At 45.9% G+C, this 20,116-nt stretch overlaps 1 protein-coding gene and 1 long non-coding RNA gene across 2 annotated transcripts in view; one reads left to right on the plus strand and one right to left on the minus strand.

Moving 5' to 3' along the window:
- The window catches only part of CUL4A (cullin 4A), a 43,367-nt gene that overhangs the window by 1,336 nt on the left and 21,915 nt on the right, over nt 1-20,116 (plus strand). Inside the window, exons 3-8 of the mRNA XM_038570111.1 lie at nt 7,545-7,648; nt 13,078-13,147; nt 14,344-14,417; nt 16,911-17,073; nt 17,501-17,590; nt 18,754-18,836. Of these exons, the coding sequence (XP_038426039.1) occupies nt 7,545-7,648; nt 13,078-13,147; nt 14,344-14,417; nt 16,911-17,073; nt 17,501-17,590; nt 18,754-18,836 (584 nt within the window). The remainder of the gene's footprint in view (nt 1-7,544; nt 7,649-13,077; nt 13,148-14,343; nt 14,418-16,910; nt 17,074-17,500; nt 17,591-18,753; nt 18,837-20,116) is intronic.
- On the minus strand, nt 98-7,189 carry LOC119865243. Its single transcript, XR_005376627.1, has 3 exons — nt 6,973-7,189; nt 3,295-3,416; nt 98-2,557 (listed from the first exon to the last, which is right to left on the minus strand). It is a non-coding gene; the product is annotated as an uncharacterized LOC119865243 (long non-coding RNA).

Below are 20,116 nucleotides of genomic sequence, written 5' to 3' on the forward strand. Positions count from 1 at the left end.
TATCATGGTAACATACAGAATTTTTTTTAAAACATTTTTAAAAATTTTTATTTATTTAGGATAGTCACACAGAGAGAGAGAGAGAGGCAGAGACACAGGCAGAGGGAGAAGCAGGCTCCATGCACCGGGAGCCCGATGTGGGATTCGATCCCGGGTCTCCAGGATCGCGCCCTGGGCCAAAGGCAGGCGCCAAACCGCTGCGCCACCCAGGGATCCCTAGAATATTTACATCACTTCAAAGAGTTCGTTCTCCTGACCTGGTCCTGGCGGATCACTGACTTCCTTGCTGTTGGTCTGTTGGACCAGTTTAAGTCTCATCGGTGGAACCTGTGTGGGGCAGTTGTCTGCACCCAGTTCCAGTAGTTTGTTTCTTTGTTGCTGGGGAGTACAGCTACAGCCTTTCACCAGGATAACTGACAGTTTGCAGTTGGTAGGAATAAAGCTGTTCTGAACCTGAAGGAATAAGTCTCATGTGGACATGGGTAAATATCTAGAAGTAGTCTCAGAGTCATAAGGCAAGTGTACATTTGACTTTAGGACATTTTCTGTTTTCAAAATGGCTATACCATCTTGTATCTGGGCAGCAGTACGTGAGAGCTCCGTTTTTCTATGTTCTTGCTAACACTTGGTATTATCCGATTTTTTAAGGAATTTTATTCACTTGAGTACACATGTACTGTTCTTTTGTATTTCCGTATGAATTTTATGATGTTTGCCAATTTCTAAAAAATAAAGCCTACTAGCATTTTGATTAGGATTGTGTCAAATTCTAGATTAATGTGGGGAACGTTGATGTCTTGATGGTACCAGGCGTGCCAACTGATGACACGGCACAGCTTTGTTTGCTTTTCCTTGATTTCTCAGTAAGGATTTCTGGTTCTGGTGTGTAGGTCTTGTACATCTTCTATGAAATACTCTTAAGCGTTTCGTACGTTTGGTGGTATTACAAGCAGTAGTATGGTATAAGTTTTAATTTCTGGTTCTTGCTAGTATATAGAAATAGAAATTGTTTTTTGTGTATCACTCTAGTACCCTGCTCTCTTGCTGACCTCGCTTCTAGTAGCTTTTTGTAGATTCCATGGGATTTTCTACCTAAGCAATCACATCACCTATGAATAGAGGTGGTTTCACTTCTTTCTAGTCTGCATGCCTTTTATTTCCTGTCTTGTGTCCCTGCACTGCTCAGAACCTCCAGAACAGTGGTGAGTAGAAGTGGTAAACCCACACTCTCTTGTTTAGCTCCTGCTCCTAGTGGGAAAAGCCTTCGGTCCTTCATCATTGAATATGATGTTGAGTGTTGGGCATTTTTTTGGTGGTGTTTTGTTTTGTTTTGTTTTCTAAAAATACCCATTTGTCAGGTTGAGGAAGCTCCTTTCCATTCCTAGTTTGCTGAGAAATTACCAGAAGTACCTGTTGGATTTTGATGACTTCTTTTATGACTGTTAAGATGATCATATGACTTTTGTTATTTTAGTTCTTTGCATTGTTTGACGTCTCAGTTGGTAAGACCATCCAGCAGTCCTTGGATAAATCTGACTTGCCTAGTGGTGTATGAATTTTTGATGTACTGTTGGTTTCAGTTTGCTAACATTTCATGAGTTTTTGCATTTGTGATCGTAGAATAGTGCTGTCTTGTTTTCTTGTAGTGTATTTGTCTCAGAGTTGCAAATGTTTCCTCTTTTTCCTTTCTTATAAGGGTTTGTATGGAACTGGTGTTCTTTTTTCCTTAAACGTTTGAGAGAATTCCCAGTGAAACCATCTTGGCTTTCTTAGTGGAGAGCTTGTGAACTGCACATATCTTTAGTGGCTAAAGAACTCTTCAGGTCACTCATCTCTTTGGATTCACTAATCTTCTGTGACGTCTGATCTGCCAGGACTGCCATCTGGTGAAATTCTTTCTGGTGCATTGGTTTTCTGTCCAGGTGCTCAATTTGAATCTTTTCTGTATCTTCCCTTGTCACTACATAATTTCCAAACATAGGGAATATACTTATGATAGCTGTTTTACTGTCAGTTCCAGGCCACATTTGTCTGCTTTTTCTTCCCACTAAGGGTCGTGTGTTTTTTCTTAACCCGTTGGATAATCTTTGATCATCAGACATTATGAATTTTGATTACTACGATAGATATTTTTATATTTCTATAAATATTCTGAGCTTCATTGCAGACAAATTATTTGGAAACAGTTTGATCTTTTAGAGTCTTGCTTTTAAGATTTGTTAGGACTAGGGCAGTATTTTGTCCAGGGTTAATAATAGCCCCATTGAGCGGGACAATCTTCTGAATGAGATTAGGTGCCTGATGTCTTGTGGAAATGTGCTATTTCAGGTTCTCTCTGGGCACTAGACACTGTTGTCTCTAAACTTTTTCGGTGGTTCTTTCCCTGGCCTTCACCGTTTCCTCACATATAGGTCAGTGCTCTGCTGAATCCTCAAGGGGCACCCACGAGGGCTCCTCGTTCATCTCCAAGCTCCTGTCTAGATGCATCTCTCATCTCTTCCCTCTGGACCTTCATCTTGGAGACTTGAGCCTCAGCTCAAGGCACCTGCTCTGCAGCCTGGAAAGAGTGATGTAGGTAGTCATAGTGTTGGGGCTTGTTTCCCATCTCCCAGAGATCTTTGTCTTCCATAGGCCAATGTGCAGTGTTTTGAAAACTGGTTTTTTGTTTTTGGGTTTTTTTGTTTTTTTGTTTTTGTTTTTGTTTTAAGATTTATTTATTTGAGAGACACCAAGAGAGCACAAGCAGGGGGAGGGGCAGAGGGAGAAGGAGAAGCAGACTCCCTACTGAGCAGGGAACCCAACGTGGGGCTCAGTCCCAGGACCTCAGGATCATGACCTGAGCTGAAGGCAGACTCCACGTGCACTGTAGAGCCTGATGCTAGGCTCGATCTCACAACCCTAAGATCATGACCTGAACCAAAATCAATATAGTTGGATGCCTAACTGACTGAGCCACCCAGGCACCCCTCGTATATTTTGAATGGTTTTTGGTTAATTCAGGCAGAAGAGCTAGTCTAGTCCCTTTATTTAATCTTGACCAGAAGCGGGAGTTTCATCAAATGTCTAAACTCTCATAGGTTTTTAGTTTAATAAAAGATTATATCTTGCAGCTAGGGCTTATTATGCCCCTTTTCCTGGAGGTTTGACTATCTGGTATCAATTGCCCACGATTTTTCTTAGTAGAATGATTTTGCCATACCTATTAGCCTGCAGGATGTCTTACGATAGTCACCATAGAAATTATTGTGAAGGCCCTGTGTGTGTCTTGAGACCCTGAGGGCCAGGGGTGCTTACCTCAGAAGGGCCCAGTCGGGGTCAGGTGATTGAGGAAGGGGCCTGGGAAGTGGCTCTTGTCCACTCATGGGGACTCACCCAGCAGAGTTCAAGGACAGGACTATGCAGTCAACAGCTCAGATCTTTTGGAAACAAACGGGATAGAAATAGTAAGTGACGTCATTGCGTAGTTACTGACTGCTTGCTTTATCCTGATCTGTGATAAAGTAGGCTGTGCTTTTGACTCGTTTCAAAGTAAAGTCTTAAGTTTTTGCTCAGGTGCTGTGGTATATGCTTTGCCAAAGAATCTTGCCTGAAAGCAGCAATTTTTTTAGCAAAGTGCAAAAGTGTTTTGAGGGTTTTGTTTGTTTTTGGTTTTTTTGAGAAAGTTTTCAGGATAGTTTGATGTTGATTAGTCTTCCCATCTCCCCATCACAGTGTCCCTTGCCTGTTTGGACACTGCAGGAGGCCTGCCTGGAGCTTCAGTGTGTCCATGACAGTCCACCTGTGTTTTCTCTGTTACTCTGTTTTTATTTAGTGGAGAGGGAGGTTCAAAGTGTGCTGATGAGAAAGTCTTCACAAACACACACATAGACACCGCCCGCAGTCACTCTCTCATGGTGCTGGTGCTGGGAGGAGAATATTTTGAGTGCACGGATCTCTTCAGTCTGTTTTTACAAACCCAGATTTGTACCTATAATCACTTCCTGTGGAAGAAAGGTCCTCTCTCATGTCTCCTGTCTATACATTGTAGTCCCACTTGTCAGCATAATGAGACAACAGGAAGCTGAAGGCTACATTTTCAAGAAGGGTTAAGTGTTGATTTCAGGCAGTTTTGATGCCCAGAAACAGAACTGTCATGGGTGACTTGATGTTCTGAGGATGGCCATACTGATGTCTCTGAAATCCTCCTGCCTGGTGATAATTTAGTGAAGGAAGATGTGGACTTAGGTATTGAATGCGTTAATAGGGTGGCTTAAATGGATGAGACAGAGTGAAAAAGCCTGGAGAGTAGTAGACACAGAGAAACACATTATTTTATGGGCCAATTTGAGAATGAAACAAATTGGGCAGCCTGAGTGGCTCAGTGGTTTAGCGCCGCCTTCAGCCCAGGGCCTGACCCTGGAGTCCCAGGATCGAGTCCCGCGTTGGGCTCCCTGCATGGAGCCTGCTTCTCCCTCTGCCTGTGTCTCTGCCTCTCTCTCTCTCTCTCTCTCTCTCTCTCTCTGTCTCTCTGTCTCTCATGAATAAATAAATAAAATCTTTAAGAAAAAAAAATGAAACAAATCAACAGTAAACTTAGTACCTAAGTTATTCAAAACCAGGAGAACATGCAAACTCAAATCTGTGCAGCTTAATAGAAAGGACTGCATAAGTCAGTGGTCCCAGCACTCAGTAGGATCAGTCGTTTCACTAGGTCATTTACTTGTAACATCTGGGGCAGGGAGTCTGCTGTGCGGTCAGGGTTGGTAGATACCGCACACCTTTGGCACTCACTTTCCTGGAAGCCTCGTTCCTGGGTGACTTCCCTCTCATACTGTATCTCCTCACTCAGATCCGGGTTCTGATTGAATTGTGATGTTCTTTACCCATTTCTTGTAGGTAGGAACCTGGTGGTGTAGAGCCCCAGCAGTGCCTTCTTCCCAGGTGGTGGGACCATCACCCCTCAGTGGGCCTGCCATCGAGTAGAGGCCATGTTCTAGATGGGTTATTCCGAACATGGGGCTGCCACCACTGCTGCCTGCCACTCTGGGCCATGTGTCAGGAGAGCAGGGTGCCAGTCCAGCTGCAAAGTGGGTCCTACCATTGGGCCCTGGCTGGTGCACCTTTCTTTGTAGGGGTTGGCCTCGGGCAGTGATTTTCCCTTCATCTACAGAAATAGTTCTTAGTGCCAGCCTGGTTTTCTCCTTTATGGTTTCTTGCGCTGTGGCACCTTTTACTCCTTGTTCCCTCTGATCAGCTTTGGCTCTCAAGACCTTTACGTGGAACAGATCATCTTCCAGAACCTTGTGCCCTGTTTCCTTGGTGTGGTGCTTCCTCCCCACCCCACAGTTCATTCTAACATCCTGTTGGGTATCCCACCCCCGAGGGACAAGTGCACTCAGGGTCGAGGGCTTGGCCCTGCAAATGACAGGCATCTGACACTGCCCTGCTTGTTTGTCCTGACACAGCCAGGAAGGCTTGGGTGTGGAGGCCTGGCGGGCTTAGATTAGAGAGCTGGCTGTGGGCGGTTCAGATGAGCAGCTTCCACGTGGCTAAGTGGCAGCCAGTGAAACGACTTCATCCTCACACAGGTACTGCTTGCCTACCTCTAATCACTGGATTAGTCAAATTCCTTCTCTGCTAGGACTCTTAAATTACGAGCAGGAATGGCACCATCCCCGGACAGGTCAGATTCAATAGTTGATATGCCAGAGAAGGCATTTCTGAATCCCAAATAGGACTCAATCCCCAAACTTGCTTTGGGGAGGGGGACTTGTATGTGGTAGTGCTGCTGTAACTGACAGAAGCATGTGCCAGGGTCCCTGAGCAAGCAAGGCCGCCCTCTGCCTGGTGCCTGTAATATGAAGACACCAGCAGTGACTCAGCAGAACACTCAGAGAAGGGACAGCACCCACAGCAAACCTGGCTGCTCCTGGGCTTGCCTAGTGGTTTCAAGAGGCCCCCAGATTCTCAGTTTTAGGTAAAAAATAGATCTGCTTCAAGTACACAGTATGTCCAAATAGGACATAGAGGAGAAACTGTTACACAATCAACAATGACAGCATGTCACAACTGGGGAAAGATTGTTTTGAGGACATTGACTCCTGGTTCAGGAATTAGAGCATTCAGAGTGCTTCCTTCCTTCCATGAGATGTCCTTCTATGAAGGACATACTAAGTTTATCTTGATTTTTACAAAGAAAATAAGTTTTCTTCATGTATTACATTAAAAAACATTTCCTGATCATTATGTGTGTGGGATTGTCATCAGGTTATCGTAGGTTTTTTTAAGAAAGAAAGGATAGATCTTTGACTTAATTATGAAGACAGGACTACAAAGTAAAGGAATTATAGAGTTTGAGAAAGAAATCGGGATTTAAACACAGCGTAGATGAGCCCTATTTCTATAGCAAAACAAAATGTAGGGGAAAGTCCCTACTGTGGTGGTGTTCTACTGATGATAAACCTGCTAAAACACAAGTTGTAATTTTTAATCTCATCCTTTCCTGAGCCTTTTGTAAACATGTGTATGTTTTATAGGGTAGTGATTACTGTATTTAACTCAGATTAATATATGGTAACTTTTAAGTATAAGGACTATTAATACTTTTAAGGGTTATTAACCATAAATAGTTTTATAAAAGTTTAAGTTATCTTTATTTTCTCAGGAATATAGTGTGAGTTAAATTCAAATACTAAAAAGGTTTCCAGGCCATGTATCCCCCATATTTTTTTAAGTGATTCAAAACTAGTCAGTAGAAAAACCTACATTTGTTTTTAGTATCTCATTTGGATTGAATGAGTTGCTGGTTTTGTACATGAAATTTGGAAAGAAATTTGTTAGAATTGGTGAAAATATATAAATATTTTTTGATGTGGATAAAAATATTTTAAGAAAAATGTTTCTGCCAGAAAAACTTGTTTCTTCATTAATTTAAGATAAACTTAATTACACATGTAGCCTGAAGAAAAATAAATAAGAAAGAATACAACTTACCTGTGTCACCTTGGCATTCGCAATTTTTCCTTGGCTGGCCGTGGGCAGAAACTGGGGAGCAGCCCTGCTGCTCCCCCACCTGTTTAGAAGGTGGTCACTGAGGGTCGGGCAGGGATTTCATGCTCGGGCTGCATGTTATAATCATCAAGGGAAACGCTTAACACCCTTCCTGCGTCCTCCACCTCTGACAAATGAATGGGAGCATCCACATTAGTTTCGGAGTCCCCGGGTGACTGGGGACTGGCATGTGGCCAGGTTGAGAGATTAGAGAGATTGCTGCATTGTAGATGCTCACATGTGCCTCCACACCACGTGGCTGTCATGACTGTCATAGGTGTGCTGTCAAGTCCGTGTTCGACTCCACTGTTGTTCCCATCCTCCCAAACCCTGATCCTGGGGGTCAGACAATAATCACTTCAAACTTAAGGTAACTATTTGTAGGTTACATAGGTATGGCAGAGGAGGGGTGCCTCTGTGATGATTGTGATTTTAACTGTGTATACACACACGTCTTTCTAAAGAACTAATTTGTTGTTCCTGGTGAATAATTCACTTGTTCCTTTTGTTTTTAGGCTGTTGAAAATCTCTGTTCTCACAAAGTTTCCCCAACACTCTACAAACAGCTGCGCCAGGTCTGTGAAGATCATGTCCAAGCACAGATCCTTCAGTTCAGAGAATATCCTTTTTTTTGGCTCATGAGTTTCTATTCGTTACATAAATCCTTTGAGAATGAACATTAATAGGATAAAGAACTAATGGGTATCCTTAAAATTAAAACAACAGCTTTCAACATGCCCATTTATTTATAGAACAAAGCCTAACATTTGTTTCATATGACCTAGTATAAGAATTTTTTTTTAAGTGGAGTTTTTACTTTTTAAATCACTTATTTGATTAAAGTAAAAGAGTGTCCATTTATTGAATCTGGTTCCAGTATTTAGGAAAAGTTCTGAAAAGTGTCTTAATTTTATTCTGTCATCCTTGTGTCTTGTAAAAAACCATCTCTCTTTATTTTCTTTGATGTGTAACAAATGCCTACTGACTTGGCTGCGTAAACCAGCACCCACTGTAGGCTCGGCCATGTGGGTAGAGAGTCCTGGCTCAGGGTCTAGCTGGCAGCACAGGACCAGCCAACCGGGGTCTCGCCACAGGGATGGCAGAGCCGCTCTTCCTCCATTGCTCTCAGCCCCCAGAGGCTGCCCTTGACTTCTTGCAGTGAGGCCTCTTCTTGGGCAACATGGTTATTATTTTTTTTTTTTAAGATTTTTATTTATTCATGAGAGACAGAGAGAGGCAGAGACATAGGCAGAGGGAGAAGCAGGCCCCATGCAGGGAGCCTGATGTGGGACTCGATCCCGGGTCTCCAGGATCATGCCCTGGGCTGAAGGCGGCGCTAAACCACTGAGCCACCCGGGCTGCCCGGGCAACATGGTTATTTGCTTCTTCTGAGCGAACTGGAGGAGGACCCTCTCTGCTGAGATGCTCTTCTATGATGGAACGCTTGTGTTCACAGGGTTGAGGGAGGGAGTTACTGGCGAGGGCACCTTATGGTATGGCCAGGACACCCTTTAGGGCCAGTGTCTGTCAGGGAAACAGAGCTCCTTAGATCCAGCAGTCCTATGCCATCTGGCTTCAGCCTGCCTCTCCAGCCTTCCCATTATTATGGCGTCCGCTGCCCCAGGGTGGGAACTAAAAAATGAGTTTAAGATTGCAGGCTGAGTCTCTTTCTTCATTTGTGGAATTAGGTAGTTGGAGCCTTTTTGATTCAGGACTTTTTTTCTAGCTGAAGGAATCTTTTCTGCTCTGTTACCCTCAACTTGAGAAATGGAGCCATTCAGAGCTTGTTGAAATCCCTTGGGGCAGCCGCACCATCTCTGCTGCCTAGTATCAAGGCCCTGGATTACGGCCATGAAGCCCCTGTGGCCTAGAGCAAGGGGTCTCCCCATAAATGGGTGAGCAGAGTCCACTGTGATTCTATTGAATTGGTGTCTGTAACCATGGCTCCACAGTATTTTCCGGCAGAGCTCTGCCCTTTGGGATGCTGTTGGACCTTTGGAAGAGAGCCAGCTTGTACCACGTCTCCAGTGCACCCCTTCTGCCTCAGTGCCACAGCTCAGGAGTCCCAGTCAGGATGCTGGCATCTGAAGAGTAGTCTGACTTCCAGGCTTCCAGGAGGTCGCCAGCAGGCCCCCCAGTTCTCGTTCCCAGACAGGCACGTGTAAGGGTAAGCTGGTGTGATTATTCTTCATGTGGTTGTCCCAGCGTACTCAGAGACAACTTCTTGACTACTTGGTAAGATTGTCTTCCTGCCAGTTAATCCTACCTTGTGGGTTACACGAATGCGTTTGTAAATTCACTTATTCAGCAGGTACTTACTCCCTGTCTAGACCCTACCAGACATGCCTCCTCTGCCCTCCAGATTGTCACAGTCCTGTGACAGTGGCAGGGGGCATGGCGCATGTCCTCGATGCCATGATAAACCATGGTTATGGAAATGACGATGTATCTCATCAAAGAAAAAAAAAGATAAAAAGACACTCTCGTATGTCTTTATTAGGGAAGTAGGAAGCAGCTGAAGCAGAACTTCCTGGAGGAGATAATGCCCCATGGCATTAGAGAGGATGGGTAAGGTGTAGCTGGCCAGAGAGGGAGTGAGCTCGTGAAAACCTGGAGCTGCGGGGTTTGGCATGGCTGGAACCTGGGAGAACTTCTAGAGTTTGAGACCGTAATTCTGAGTCACGGCTTGGATTTGAACCTTTGTGTGTACCCTGAAGAGTTTGGGTCTCAATCTGCAAGCATCTGCGAGCCCTCACAGGTTTGGAGTGAGAATCCAGTGCAGTTCGATTGTGCTTGGCAGTGCCTTGGGAAGAATGAGACAGGGGATAAGGGAGGCCAGAGGCAGCATTCTTTGGCCAGTGTGCAGTACGTTCCCGGTAGGCCGAGGCCCTGACGGCATAGAGGAGTACAGGAAGCTTCTGGCCGTTGAGAGTTTAAACCCTGGGAGGACTGATGGGAACACAGAGGTACGTGTTTATGAAACATGGTGGGGACCAGGCAGCCAGTCTGTGCAGAGGAGATACTGTGCCCTGTGGGAGGGATGGGTGATAAGGGGACACTTGGCAGGAATATTCCAGGGTAAGCATGTTCGAGTTTCCTTTGTCCCTGGGGTGTTCTTGTATTTCGTGTTCGGCTCCTTTCTAAGATTCCAGGACTACTCCCTCCTACATCCTGACTGCATGCTGTTCTTGAGGCCAATGGGAAGGGTGCTCAGGTAGACTGTGGGCTCCTTGGGGGCCAAATCTTAGGGTACTGAATCTATTCCCCTGTTCACATGTTTGATGAATTCCACACTTACCTGTTCCTTCAAAATAAGTTACCTCCTAGTGGAGATAGACTTTTCCCCCAAACCGAGGCTATTCCTGCACACCCACACCTCTGCCAGAAGCATCGTGTGCTATACCAAGTGTCACATGATGCAGAGGAGACTTGCTCTGCGCCTGGGTTCAACTCATGAGTGCCTCTTCCTAAATGGCAAACCAGAGTCTCTTCAGAATGGAAGCCTGCAAGTAAACTGCACACAGAATTTACTCTTTCCTCCCCTGATGGAGCTTTGTAGCATTACAGCTTTGTTTAGCTGCAAAAGGGCTAGCTGGCTCCTGTGGGGCATCCATGCTGGCATCACAGAAACATCGCAGGCCACAGAGCAGACAGATGCATCGAAGAACAGCAGCTTTTGCTCTTGGAGGTACCTGGCAGCTTCACAATTTCCTGTCTTCCTACCCCACAGATGATAGCAGGCATTGGATATCTTTATGAAGACCCTCTGTGCTCACAGTTATGGTGTGTAGTCAGTGTGCAGAGTCCTTGCTGGCAGGGGGCTGTGTGTGCTCTCCCAGTACCGGCTTTGTTGGCCAGAAGGCCCCAGGCTGCAGAGCTGGTATGCAGCCCCAAGTTGGTGCTACGGTTCAGAGGCCAATATGGTGGGCTTCATGGAGGCAAGAATTAAATAGCTTAAACTGTGAGCCTTGGTCACTATTATGAGGGAAAATGTCCTTCTCTGCCATCACAGGGAGACCTGATTTGGGTGAGGGCTGTCCGTGATGGCAGCCACTACCATTCTGTGGAATGGGATAGTTGTCCTGCTCTGTCTGCTGCTGTGGGGGCTGCTCAGCTGCCATCCTCACTGGATTAGGGGCAGAATAACCTGCTTTAGGAAACATGGACACAAATAGAGGCTGTCACTTCTCTACTACAGTGGAAGCACCGTCTTTCTGGTTTCTTACTCTGTTTGTTTAATCTTTGTGATCATACGTATGTGTAGTTGTTTCCATGGTGTGTTACCATTTTGCCACTGTGTGTTTGTTTGCTGTTTGAAGACTTGTGTGTGACTCCTCTCAGTAGATTGCTTGAACCCTCACCTGGGTCTGGCCCTTCTCCAGGCAGGAAGGGGACAGTGTTGGGATCCTGTGAAGAGCAAGCCCTGGACAAGCTTTCAGCACCGCTGTGTTATATGTCCCGATGGTGCTCATGTGAGGCTCTAGATATAGATACGTAGAGGGCTGAAGCTCAGTGCCTGCCACCCAATTTGGACCAGCTGACCACCCCGTACTGTTTTCTGTGGGAAATGGCCAGAAGTTACTGACTTCACCCAACTATTTAAGGAGAAGCATCTCTCATTAGTGAGCCCTGCACGCAGGACCTTTGTCTCCCCGGGAAACCCTGCACTGGGCAGAGCGCTGCCTGCTTAGCTTTAGCACCTGGGCTGCCCAGTGCCATCAGATTGGCTGGTGTGTTTCTCACCTGGGCAGCTTCACCATCTGACAGCTTGGCCCCAGCTGGTGCAAACCGCCCATGGAGACTTGCCAGGGTGCGGGCCACACAGTAAGTAGCTTGTGCCCAGCACTGGGTACCAGAGCTGCTGCGTCCTTGCTGCTGTGATGCCTGTGTAGATGTGGTTGTGATTCCTCCTGTGATTTATCAGACTATCTACATAAGGTTCTAACATCATAGACCATTGAGCAACTGTAAAATAGTTCTTCTAAAATAGTGTGTCAACCACTGAACTCTAGTAGGCCTTTGCTAGGACTTACTGTGTTTTATTAGCAAAGCCTCAAGAGAAAAGTATGTTGTTTGGCCCGGGCCACTGTGGTTGTGGGCAGCTAGCCTTACTAGTGTGACAAGGATGCAGGTGTGCTGCTTAGTCCCCCCGTGGCTCTCCTGACCTTCTGTCCTCTCCTCAGAGTCCTGGCTGTGTCCCACCCTCCCCAGACCTCCCTGCTGCCTGAAGACTCCAGTGCCTGTCTGATTTTACATGTCACATGCTGGCCATGGGCCTTTTCTCCTCCATGCTGTGGATTTTATGTCTAATCTCACACCCACTCTGAGGAGACTGAGGCCAAGGGAATCTCAATCACTGGCCCAGGGTTCTAGAGCTAGGGCGACAGGGACCAAAGCTGAGGAAACCTGAGCAGCTGCGTTCTCTGCACAGAGGGCGCGACATCTACATCACACAGCTGGGAAGACTGAGGAACACACACATGAAGAGTGCTTTGTCAGCCAGGAAACAGTGTGCAGACACCTGTGAGCATGGCTAAGCATACCTGTGAAGGCCGTGCTCCAGGCATTGGGCTGTGGTTTGCTCTAGGAGTCCAAAATGGGGTTTCTTTTTTCTATAAGCAGTATTTTGAGCCTTTAAAAAAAAAAAAAAAGTCAGTTATCAAGCTGAGAATGTTTCTGATTTGGTGCATGAATGAGATTTCCCATCAGTTTTCACTGTGGCCCTAAAGTTCAATGTCAGCCCCTCCCTCCAGCTGCCAGCCCCCTGGTGCTCTTAACAGTTGGCCTGCTTCCTCAGCACTCTGCCCCCTCTGCGGGAGAGAATGCTAGGTGCAACCACCCAGACCCACGAAGCCTGTGACCTGGGCCTTAGCTCAGCCAGCAGAGCTCTGCAGGGGATGCGGCCACATTCATCACAAATGCAGGATGTGGGTCCTCTGGCAGCTGAAGGAGAGGCAGCATTCTGTGTCAGGAGTGGCAGTTAAAGGGGTGAAAGTACAGGAATTAAATCAGCCAACATCTGTCGACTTTTCCTTAGCAGATCTGCACAGACTCACTAGATAGTGTTTTATTTTTAAAGAAGATTAACACATGCTGGCAAGATCATTGCAGACAAATGGTAAGTGTCTTGATTCTTTTCTGCGAACCCTAGTCTTAGATATGATGTGCTGTTCTGGAGCCCTCATTGGCCCTGCTCTGGTGTCTGGTCTCCCCTACATACGTCCTCTTGGTCCTTTTCACCCGCTGGTGTAGCTGAGCAGAAGAGAGGTGGAGTGGCTGGGAGAGTGTGCCCCTTTTCATCCAGACATCTTTCTATTTTCTTTTTAATCAAAGCATAGCCTCATCTACCTTTCCTTACCCACTTATGGTCAGTGTAGGCCAGACCATGGGCTGAGATAGGGAAGGTCTGTCTAGGGTCAAATGCTGCCATCCACCTCAACATAAATGAACAAAAGAGCAGAGCAAAGTAGCGTATGAATGCTGCATTTCTGGATTGGGGCTGGCTGCTAACTTGACCTTCAAACCAACTGACATCTGGTACTTGAGCTAATTCTTGAATGGGTCTCTAAAGTTGTCCTCAATCCCAGTTTCTGCCTGGCAGCCAAGCCTGATTTCCAAGTTTTTACTGTAACTGGACAACCAAAGTCTTAGACTTTGTAGAGGTATTGATTCAAAGTATGACATTTTAGTGTGGCCTGAAGGTTAGTGAAAGAAAACATGGTATCAGTAGCTTTGCTAAATAGGTGGAATTCTTTTGTTTCCTAATTGAGGTAAATAGGAGACAATGAAAGAGCCTCTTTTCTGGATCAGGTACCTGGTAGATGGACAGAATAGATGACCGTCTATTGGAAGGCTTTTTGTTCACAAGTCTGGTAGCTTCCATGAGAGGAGACTCACAGGTGGCTGGTCATCCTGTGTCCTCCACGCTCTGCTTACAAAGGAGAGTCAAACACATGGCCAAGAGCCTCGTGCCAACATAACAAAATTTAATTGTTTACAAAGATTAAAGTATCTTTTTAGGCCCGTGAGATTTACCACATCAGTCAGGAGATAACCAGATTTCAAAGGTATACTTTAGGTTATTAAATAGTTTAAAATCCCTCTAATCAGATTTTCTGGATAAAAGAGGTAAAAGTCAAACATCAAAGGAACACTTAAATTTTGGGAAAAAAATGAATCCTGAAGGCATTGGTGGGGAGCATCATGAGGAAACAGTAGTTGTCGGATTTGAAACAGCTACCGTAGTTACGGTCTAGAAGGCCTGATGTTGATTAGTTAGTAGGTTACATAAATAAATGCTTTTCTGATTGCCAGATCATGATCAGAAGTATTTTCCTGTTTTTGGATCGCACTTACGTACTTCAGAATTCCATGCTTCCTTCTATCTGGTGAGTGTCCTAGTTAGTAGAGCTAACTACTAGGTCTGCTGCCCTTTGTCTGTGGTCCTTTATGTTAGCCAAAATCACCAGCGCACATATCCAGACCCAGGTGGACTTTATTAGCCCTGGAGGCGGAGCCGGGGCATGCCACACACAGACGCCCCTTTGCGCACACTGGCCAGCTTGCACTGAGTGTCACAGTGGAGGTGGTGGGCAAGCATGGCAGCTTTGTGGGGAGGCCCATTTCTGTAACTGGGCCATCCAGAGCCAACAGCATGCTGCTCACCTTTGCTGGGGGGAGGAGAGGCCAAGGCACTCAGTTGCCCTCAGGCAGCTGGTTCCAACCAGTGCTCGCGTGAAGCTCTGAGGAAGACGGAGACTGGTAAGGTCATGACCAGGAGTCCTGAAGCCCCCCATGCCTCCCCATCCTGCTGACCAACCGCAGAGACCTCCTTTCAGTATGCCCATGTATCGTGTGACATCTTTCAGGAATGGTGTGGATTAGGAACTCACCATGCTATGTGCACTCTACCTGCCTGCTGCTGCCTCTGCAAGGCCCTACCTGACCTGATGAGACTTACCCCTCATGTCATCTCTGGGCTCCTCCCGGGCTCTGTTGATAAAGAATTTCATTCTCCCAATTCCTTTAAACCCAAGTTCTTTAAAAAGTGGCTTGCTTTTTACAGTTTCCTTAGCAAATGTTCTGTCTGAACTAAGGCATGAAAGTGCTCTTCCTAAGATGTTGGTGAGCCCTGGTTACAAGATGCCACAGATACTTCATCTGTATTTTCTATTACCCAGCTGTGCCGCTCTGGACGTTCCTTCCTGAGAGTCTCCCCTTCCTTGGTAGCACATCCCCCCTGCTCCTCCTTGCTCTCTGGACTCTACTCCTGTATGTGTTGTGCTAGGTGCACACATGCACCTGCAGCCAGCTGGCCTGGCACAGAGGGTGGCCTTTGTTCAAAGAAACGATAAGCATGCTGTAACTGGGGACAACAGTGAATTGCAGGGCTGCTAGTCTGTGGCTGGCACCATTCTAGGAGGTTTAGCACCTACCGGTTTACCGAATCTGCAGTACAGCTCTAGAGGGGAGGTGGAGAAACTGAGGCAGAGTTCCATAATTTGCTGTTCACAGGTTGTTGGGCTGCCCAGTCTGAACAGTTCATAAACAGAGCTCCTAATGTAACCTGTCATAGAAACCATAAACACCACTTAGAGCGTAGACAATACTGGCCTCAGGCAGAAAAGAGGAGCAGGATGGTGCAGCCCGATGAGACTCAGCACTAGTGCGTGAGGAACACCCCAGGCAGCACAGGGTGGGAGTCAGCCATAGCCCAGGCCTGCACTTCACTGAATGAGCAGGAATGCTGAGGTAGAAAGAGGTGGTAGTAGAGAAAAGGAAGTAGTACATTCAAAGTACTGCTTGTGTGGAAATGGGAGCTGCCCAGGGCGAGCTGTTTGTGGGGGAGGGCAGGGACACGAGCCCGAGGGACATCCTGATGGCCAGTGGTGGGGAGCGGTGAGATTTAGATGTTAGAAAGAAGAGTCTAGCAACAGTATAGCAGGTGGATTGGAGTGGACAGTGAACGCTTCATACACACCACATGGGCTACCTGCCTGGCCTGGTGTGGAAGGGCTTTACAGGTGTAAGATGGCATGTGTCCTGCCATTTACAGTTAAGGAAGCATGGGCAGGAACTCAGAGGCACTTCAACCAAAGGGTGTGGGCAGAATTCAGATGCAGGCAGCCAGCCTAAGCCTGCGTGGCTAGCCCATGCATTTGGCTGATGTGTCATTGGAGTGTGCAGAACGCCCAGGCCTGCAGCTCCTACAGGGAATAGGAAAGGCCTACTGTGGTATATGATGTAGGAGGGCAGGGTTCATCACAGACAGGGTTCCCAGAACCCATGCTCACCTGCATACTGCTTGCCACAAGAGATGCTTGGGCAGCTGGGTTTTGTCTGCCTACTCAGTATTTGGTCCTAAGAGACTTGTGGAGGCATTTGAACAGAGCACGTACCTATTACCCCGTGGTTTCTGTGCACATTAATCAACAGCTGTATGTCCTCTGGAACTCTTCAGGCAACAAGCCAAGGGAGGATGACGGACTCCTCAAGTCATATTTCATATTCCGTTCACCAGTGGAAAGGACCACATAGAGGAGAGGACCAGGTGCCGGGGTAGGGACCAGAGATAGAAAAGGAAAGGACTGGGGGCTAGGTGGGTGGAGATGCCTAAGTCCCACCTCTGGAAGAAGGGTGTGAACCCCCAGCATCTGCGAGACGATGTGCTTCTTGGTGGCATGCCTGACCCACCCCAGGAAGCACCGAACACGGCAGTTTGGCCGAAAATGGAAAACACAACAAAGGAATACTTGACACATAGGTTTAGAGAGTTAGCAGATCAATGGTTTTGGGATGAGTCAACAGTGTAACTTGTAGCTTTAGCTAGAACTTCTAAAAAGTAAAACTAAAATATAGTTTTGTTTTTACTGTTTGTACAGGGATATGGGATTGGAACTTTTTAGAAACCATATCATTAGTGATAAAATGGTTCAAAGCAAAAGCATTGACGGAATTCTGCTATTAATTGAACGAGAAAGAAATGGTGAAGCAGTGGATCGTAGTTTATTGAGAAGTCTGCTGAGTATGCTGTCCGACCTTCAGGTAATGCCTCCTGCCCTAAACGTTATCAGTAATTCCTAATAGTCCATAAGAAGAAAGAACTTGGATCCTTGCTTAATCACTTACACCAAAATAAATGGATGTATGAAAGACTTAAATGCAAAATATGACCTCAAAAAATGTTGAATACGTGCAGGGGGAATGACTTTCCAGCTAGTGCTACATTAGGAGCCACAAAGGAAAGAGCTCTTAAGACATAGACCCGGAGCTCCTGGGAGGGGATGAGGGCCTGCAGCACCCTCAGGAAAGCATCAGGTTTCCTGCCCTGGCCTCTGGAGGAGGGGCATGTCCAGGCCGTGTGTCCGGGCAGGTCCCTGCAGCTGGGATCCCTGGAAATCATTGATGTATCAGCACATTTTTAGGCCTATTTTTGTACTATAACTGATCAATAACTTTGTTCATTTTTTAGGTATATAAAGATTCATTTGAACTGAAGTTTTTGGAAGAAACTAATTGTTTATATGCTGCAGAAGGCCAGAGATTAATGCAAGAAAGAGAGGTGAGACAAGGAAGTACTTCTGAATCACTTTATTTCTTAATAGGTGTGCATTTAAGTGTAATTTCTAAAAATCTGTCTTTCCATGTAAACATTTTATTACAAATTTTCTGAAAGCCACAATCTAGCTGAAATTCTCAATGACAAACTTCATTCTTACTACAGTCAAGATTTAATTTCTTTCTTTTAACTTAAAAAATTTTATTTCTGTGTGTTGTTCTCCCCCCCTTTCCCCCCAGTTAAAAAAAAAAAAAACAGTAAGGTAGCTTCTAAAATGTGTAAAGTAGCTCAAGTTGAAGCAAGAGGATAGAAGGTAAATCTCAGATAGAGAAGACAGACACACCCCAAACCTTCCATCTTTGTGAGGCATTGAAAACTATCCAGGAAACCACATGAAAAAAAAAAACATGAAATAGTAAGATGAACCCAAAATTTTGGTAACCGGTTCCAGAAGTTAATGAGCAGGGACTGGAGGAAGTTCCTCGCACCCTTTCTCCCCCAGGCACTCCCATCATTGTACAGGATGGACCGACTGTTGCTTCTGCCATCCTGGTTTTAGAGAGGGAGTACCCAGCTCTGCTCCACCACTAGGTCAGAAGGCCGAAGACCCATGTCCTGGGGCCTTTTCTGTGTCAGGGGACAGCAGGGATGCCCTTTGCCCCTGGAAACAGTGCATTTTGAGATCTGCATCTGTGCTGTTGTGTGTCCTGAAATGAACATTGCAATCTTACAATTAGTGTTTGCCGCCTCTGCTCATTGTGGGCCAGGGGATGCTGTTAGGCCTGCACCCTCTAACCCAGGTTCTCCCAGGGCCTCGGTGATGGGAGGGACCCATGGCGCTGTCCCTAGAGCTTCCCTGTGAGCAGGGCACACCAGTCCAGTGCTGCCCTATCCCTCATTCTAGAGGTCAGTTTGATCTCCAGAATTGAGTTTAAGGAAAGCTGCTTCTACTTATCCTGCCTCTCCCCCAAAACACTTCCCAGTTACCTTTCCCCCATTAATCTGTCTTAATACTTGGCTTGAGTGTATACTCTGCTTTCCTTTTTTAAATTTTTATAAGGACAATAATGTTTCAGCTTCTTGGGTAACATCAAGAATCTTTGTTACTTAAAAAAAAAAAAAAAAGGATCTTTGTTACTGACATGCTTAAATGTTGTGTTTGGAAGGTTCCAGAATATCTTAACCATGTAAGTAAGCGTTTAGAGGAAGAAGGAGACCGAGTAATCACGTATTTAGACCACAGCACACAGTGAGTACTATATGTTTACTTAGTTATTACAATTTGACCATAATGAACCAAAGGGCTGATGATTGAAATAGATGGTATCTTTGTAGACTCGTTCACTACCATCTGAGAGTATTTGTGTTGTTAGCACATTTTACTTCTGTTATTTGTGATCATTTAGCACTTGTGAGTTACAACAATGCTCTGTTGTGAGGTACCGCCCAAGAGGAGTGCTTCAGGCTGAGATGCTCAGTATCTTTGGCTTTAGAGACAGGGATTCTATTCACATCGATGGGGTATCATTGAATATTGGGAAATTGGATCGTTAACTTTTCGTTAGACATTTAAGATAGCTGTAGTTTTTATCTGTGGTACTAAGTCATGTTATTTTCTCTTTTCATCCAGTTTTTTTTTTCTCTAAGCCTGAGGAGGAAGAGTAGCTGGGGAAAAGTAAAAAGGGAAAATTGTAGGACTGTCTATTTCTCACTGTGCACGTAACATTTGTTCAAATGAGGATGTGTAAGAACAGACGGAAGGATGAAATGTGCAAAACTTACGGGATGAAAGGGGCAGAGTCACGGCACTTTGAGAATGCAGGTCGTGAGAGGAAAGATGGGTTTAGTTACTGGGGTGGGGCGGAGGTCCTTGGGGAGCCCAGGATGGTCCGAGAATGACAGTTGTACTGACACCAGGACAGCCTGAGTGGGGTGCTGTGGGCGTGCAAACCTGTAGCCAGGGAGCATGAGAAGCCCCAGGGTCTGCAGGCTGGCAGCTGGGGGGACAAGGAGTGGGAGAGAAGATGACAGGTGGCATCAGATTGTGCAGTAGGTCAAGTCAAGGATGGATAAAAGTCTTCGCTGAGTGCTACTTTTTTTTTTTTTCCCCCTATTAATGACGTTTTCCATATAGCACGGAGTTCAGGAACAAGCCGGCTAGTGTACTGATGGGAGAGATCTGTAAATGGTAAATCCTGTAGAAGAAGAGCAAGGGACCTGCTAGTACAGATTCAGGATGAGGAAGGGCGGGTACTGGGGGCTGCCAGGGCACTCTTCCTTTATGACCCGTGGGCAGTGGGCTCAGTGGTCGTTTCTTTTTTTGTATGTACACACTCTTATATGGATGCTGTTTTAAACTCCTCCCCCTAATTTTAAAAATCTGTTGCTAAGGAGAGTAAATGTAAATTATTTAAGCAAAGGAGTAGTAGGTGAAGGTGATTCACCTCCAGGCTCAAGCATGGATGGGTAGAAGGAGACTGACAAGGTGGCTTCTGCCATGCTGGGCGGTTCAGAATAAATAATAAGTCG

Source organism: Canis lupus, chromosome 22 (genome assembly GCF_011100685.1).
Source record: "Canis lupus familiaris isolate Mischka breed German Shepherd chromosome 22, alternate assembly UU_Cfam_GSD_1.0, whole genome shotgun sequence".
Classification (NCBI taxonomy): domain Eukaryota; kingdom Metazoa; phylum Chordata; class Mammalia; order Carnivora; family Canidae; genus Canis; species Canis lupus.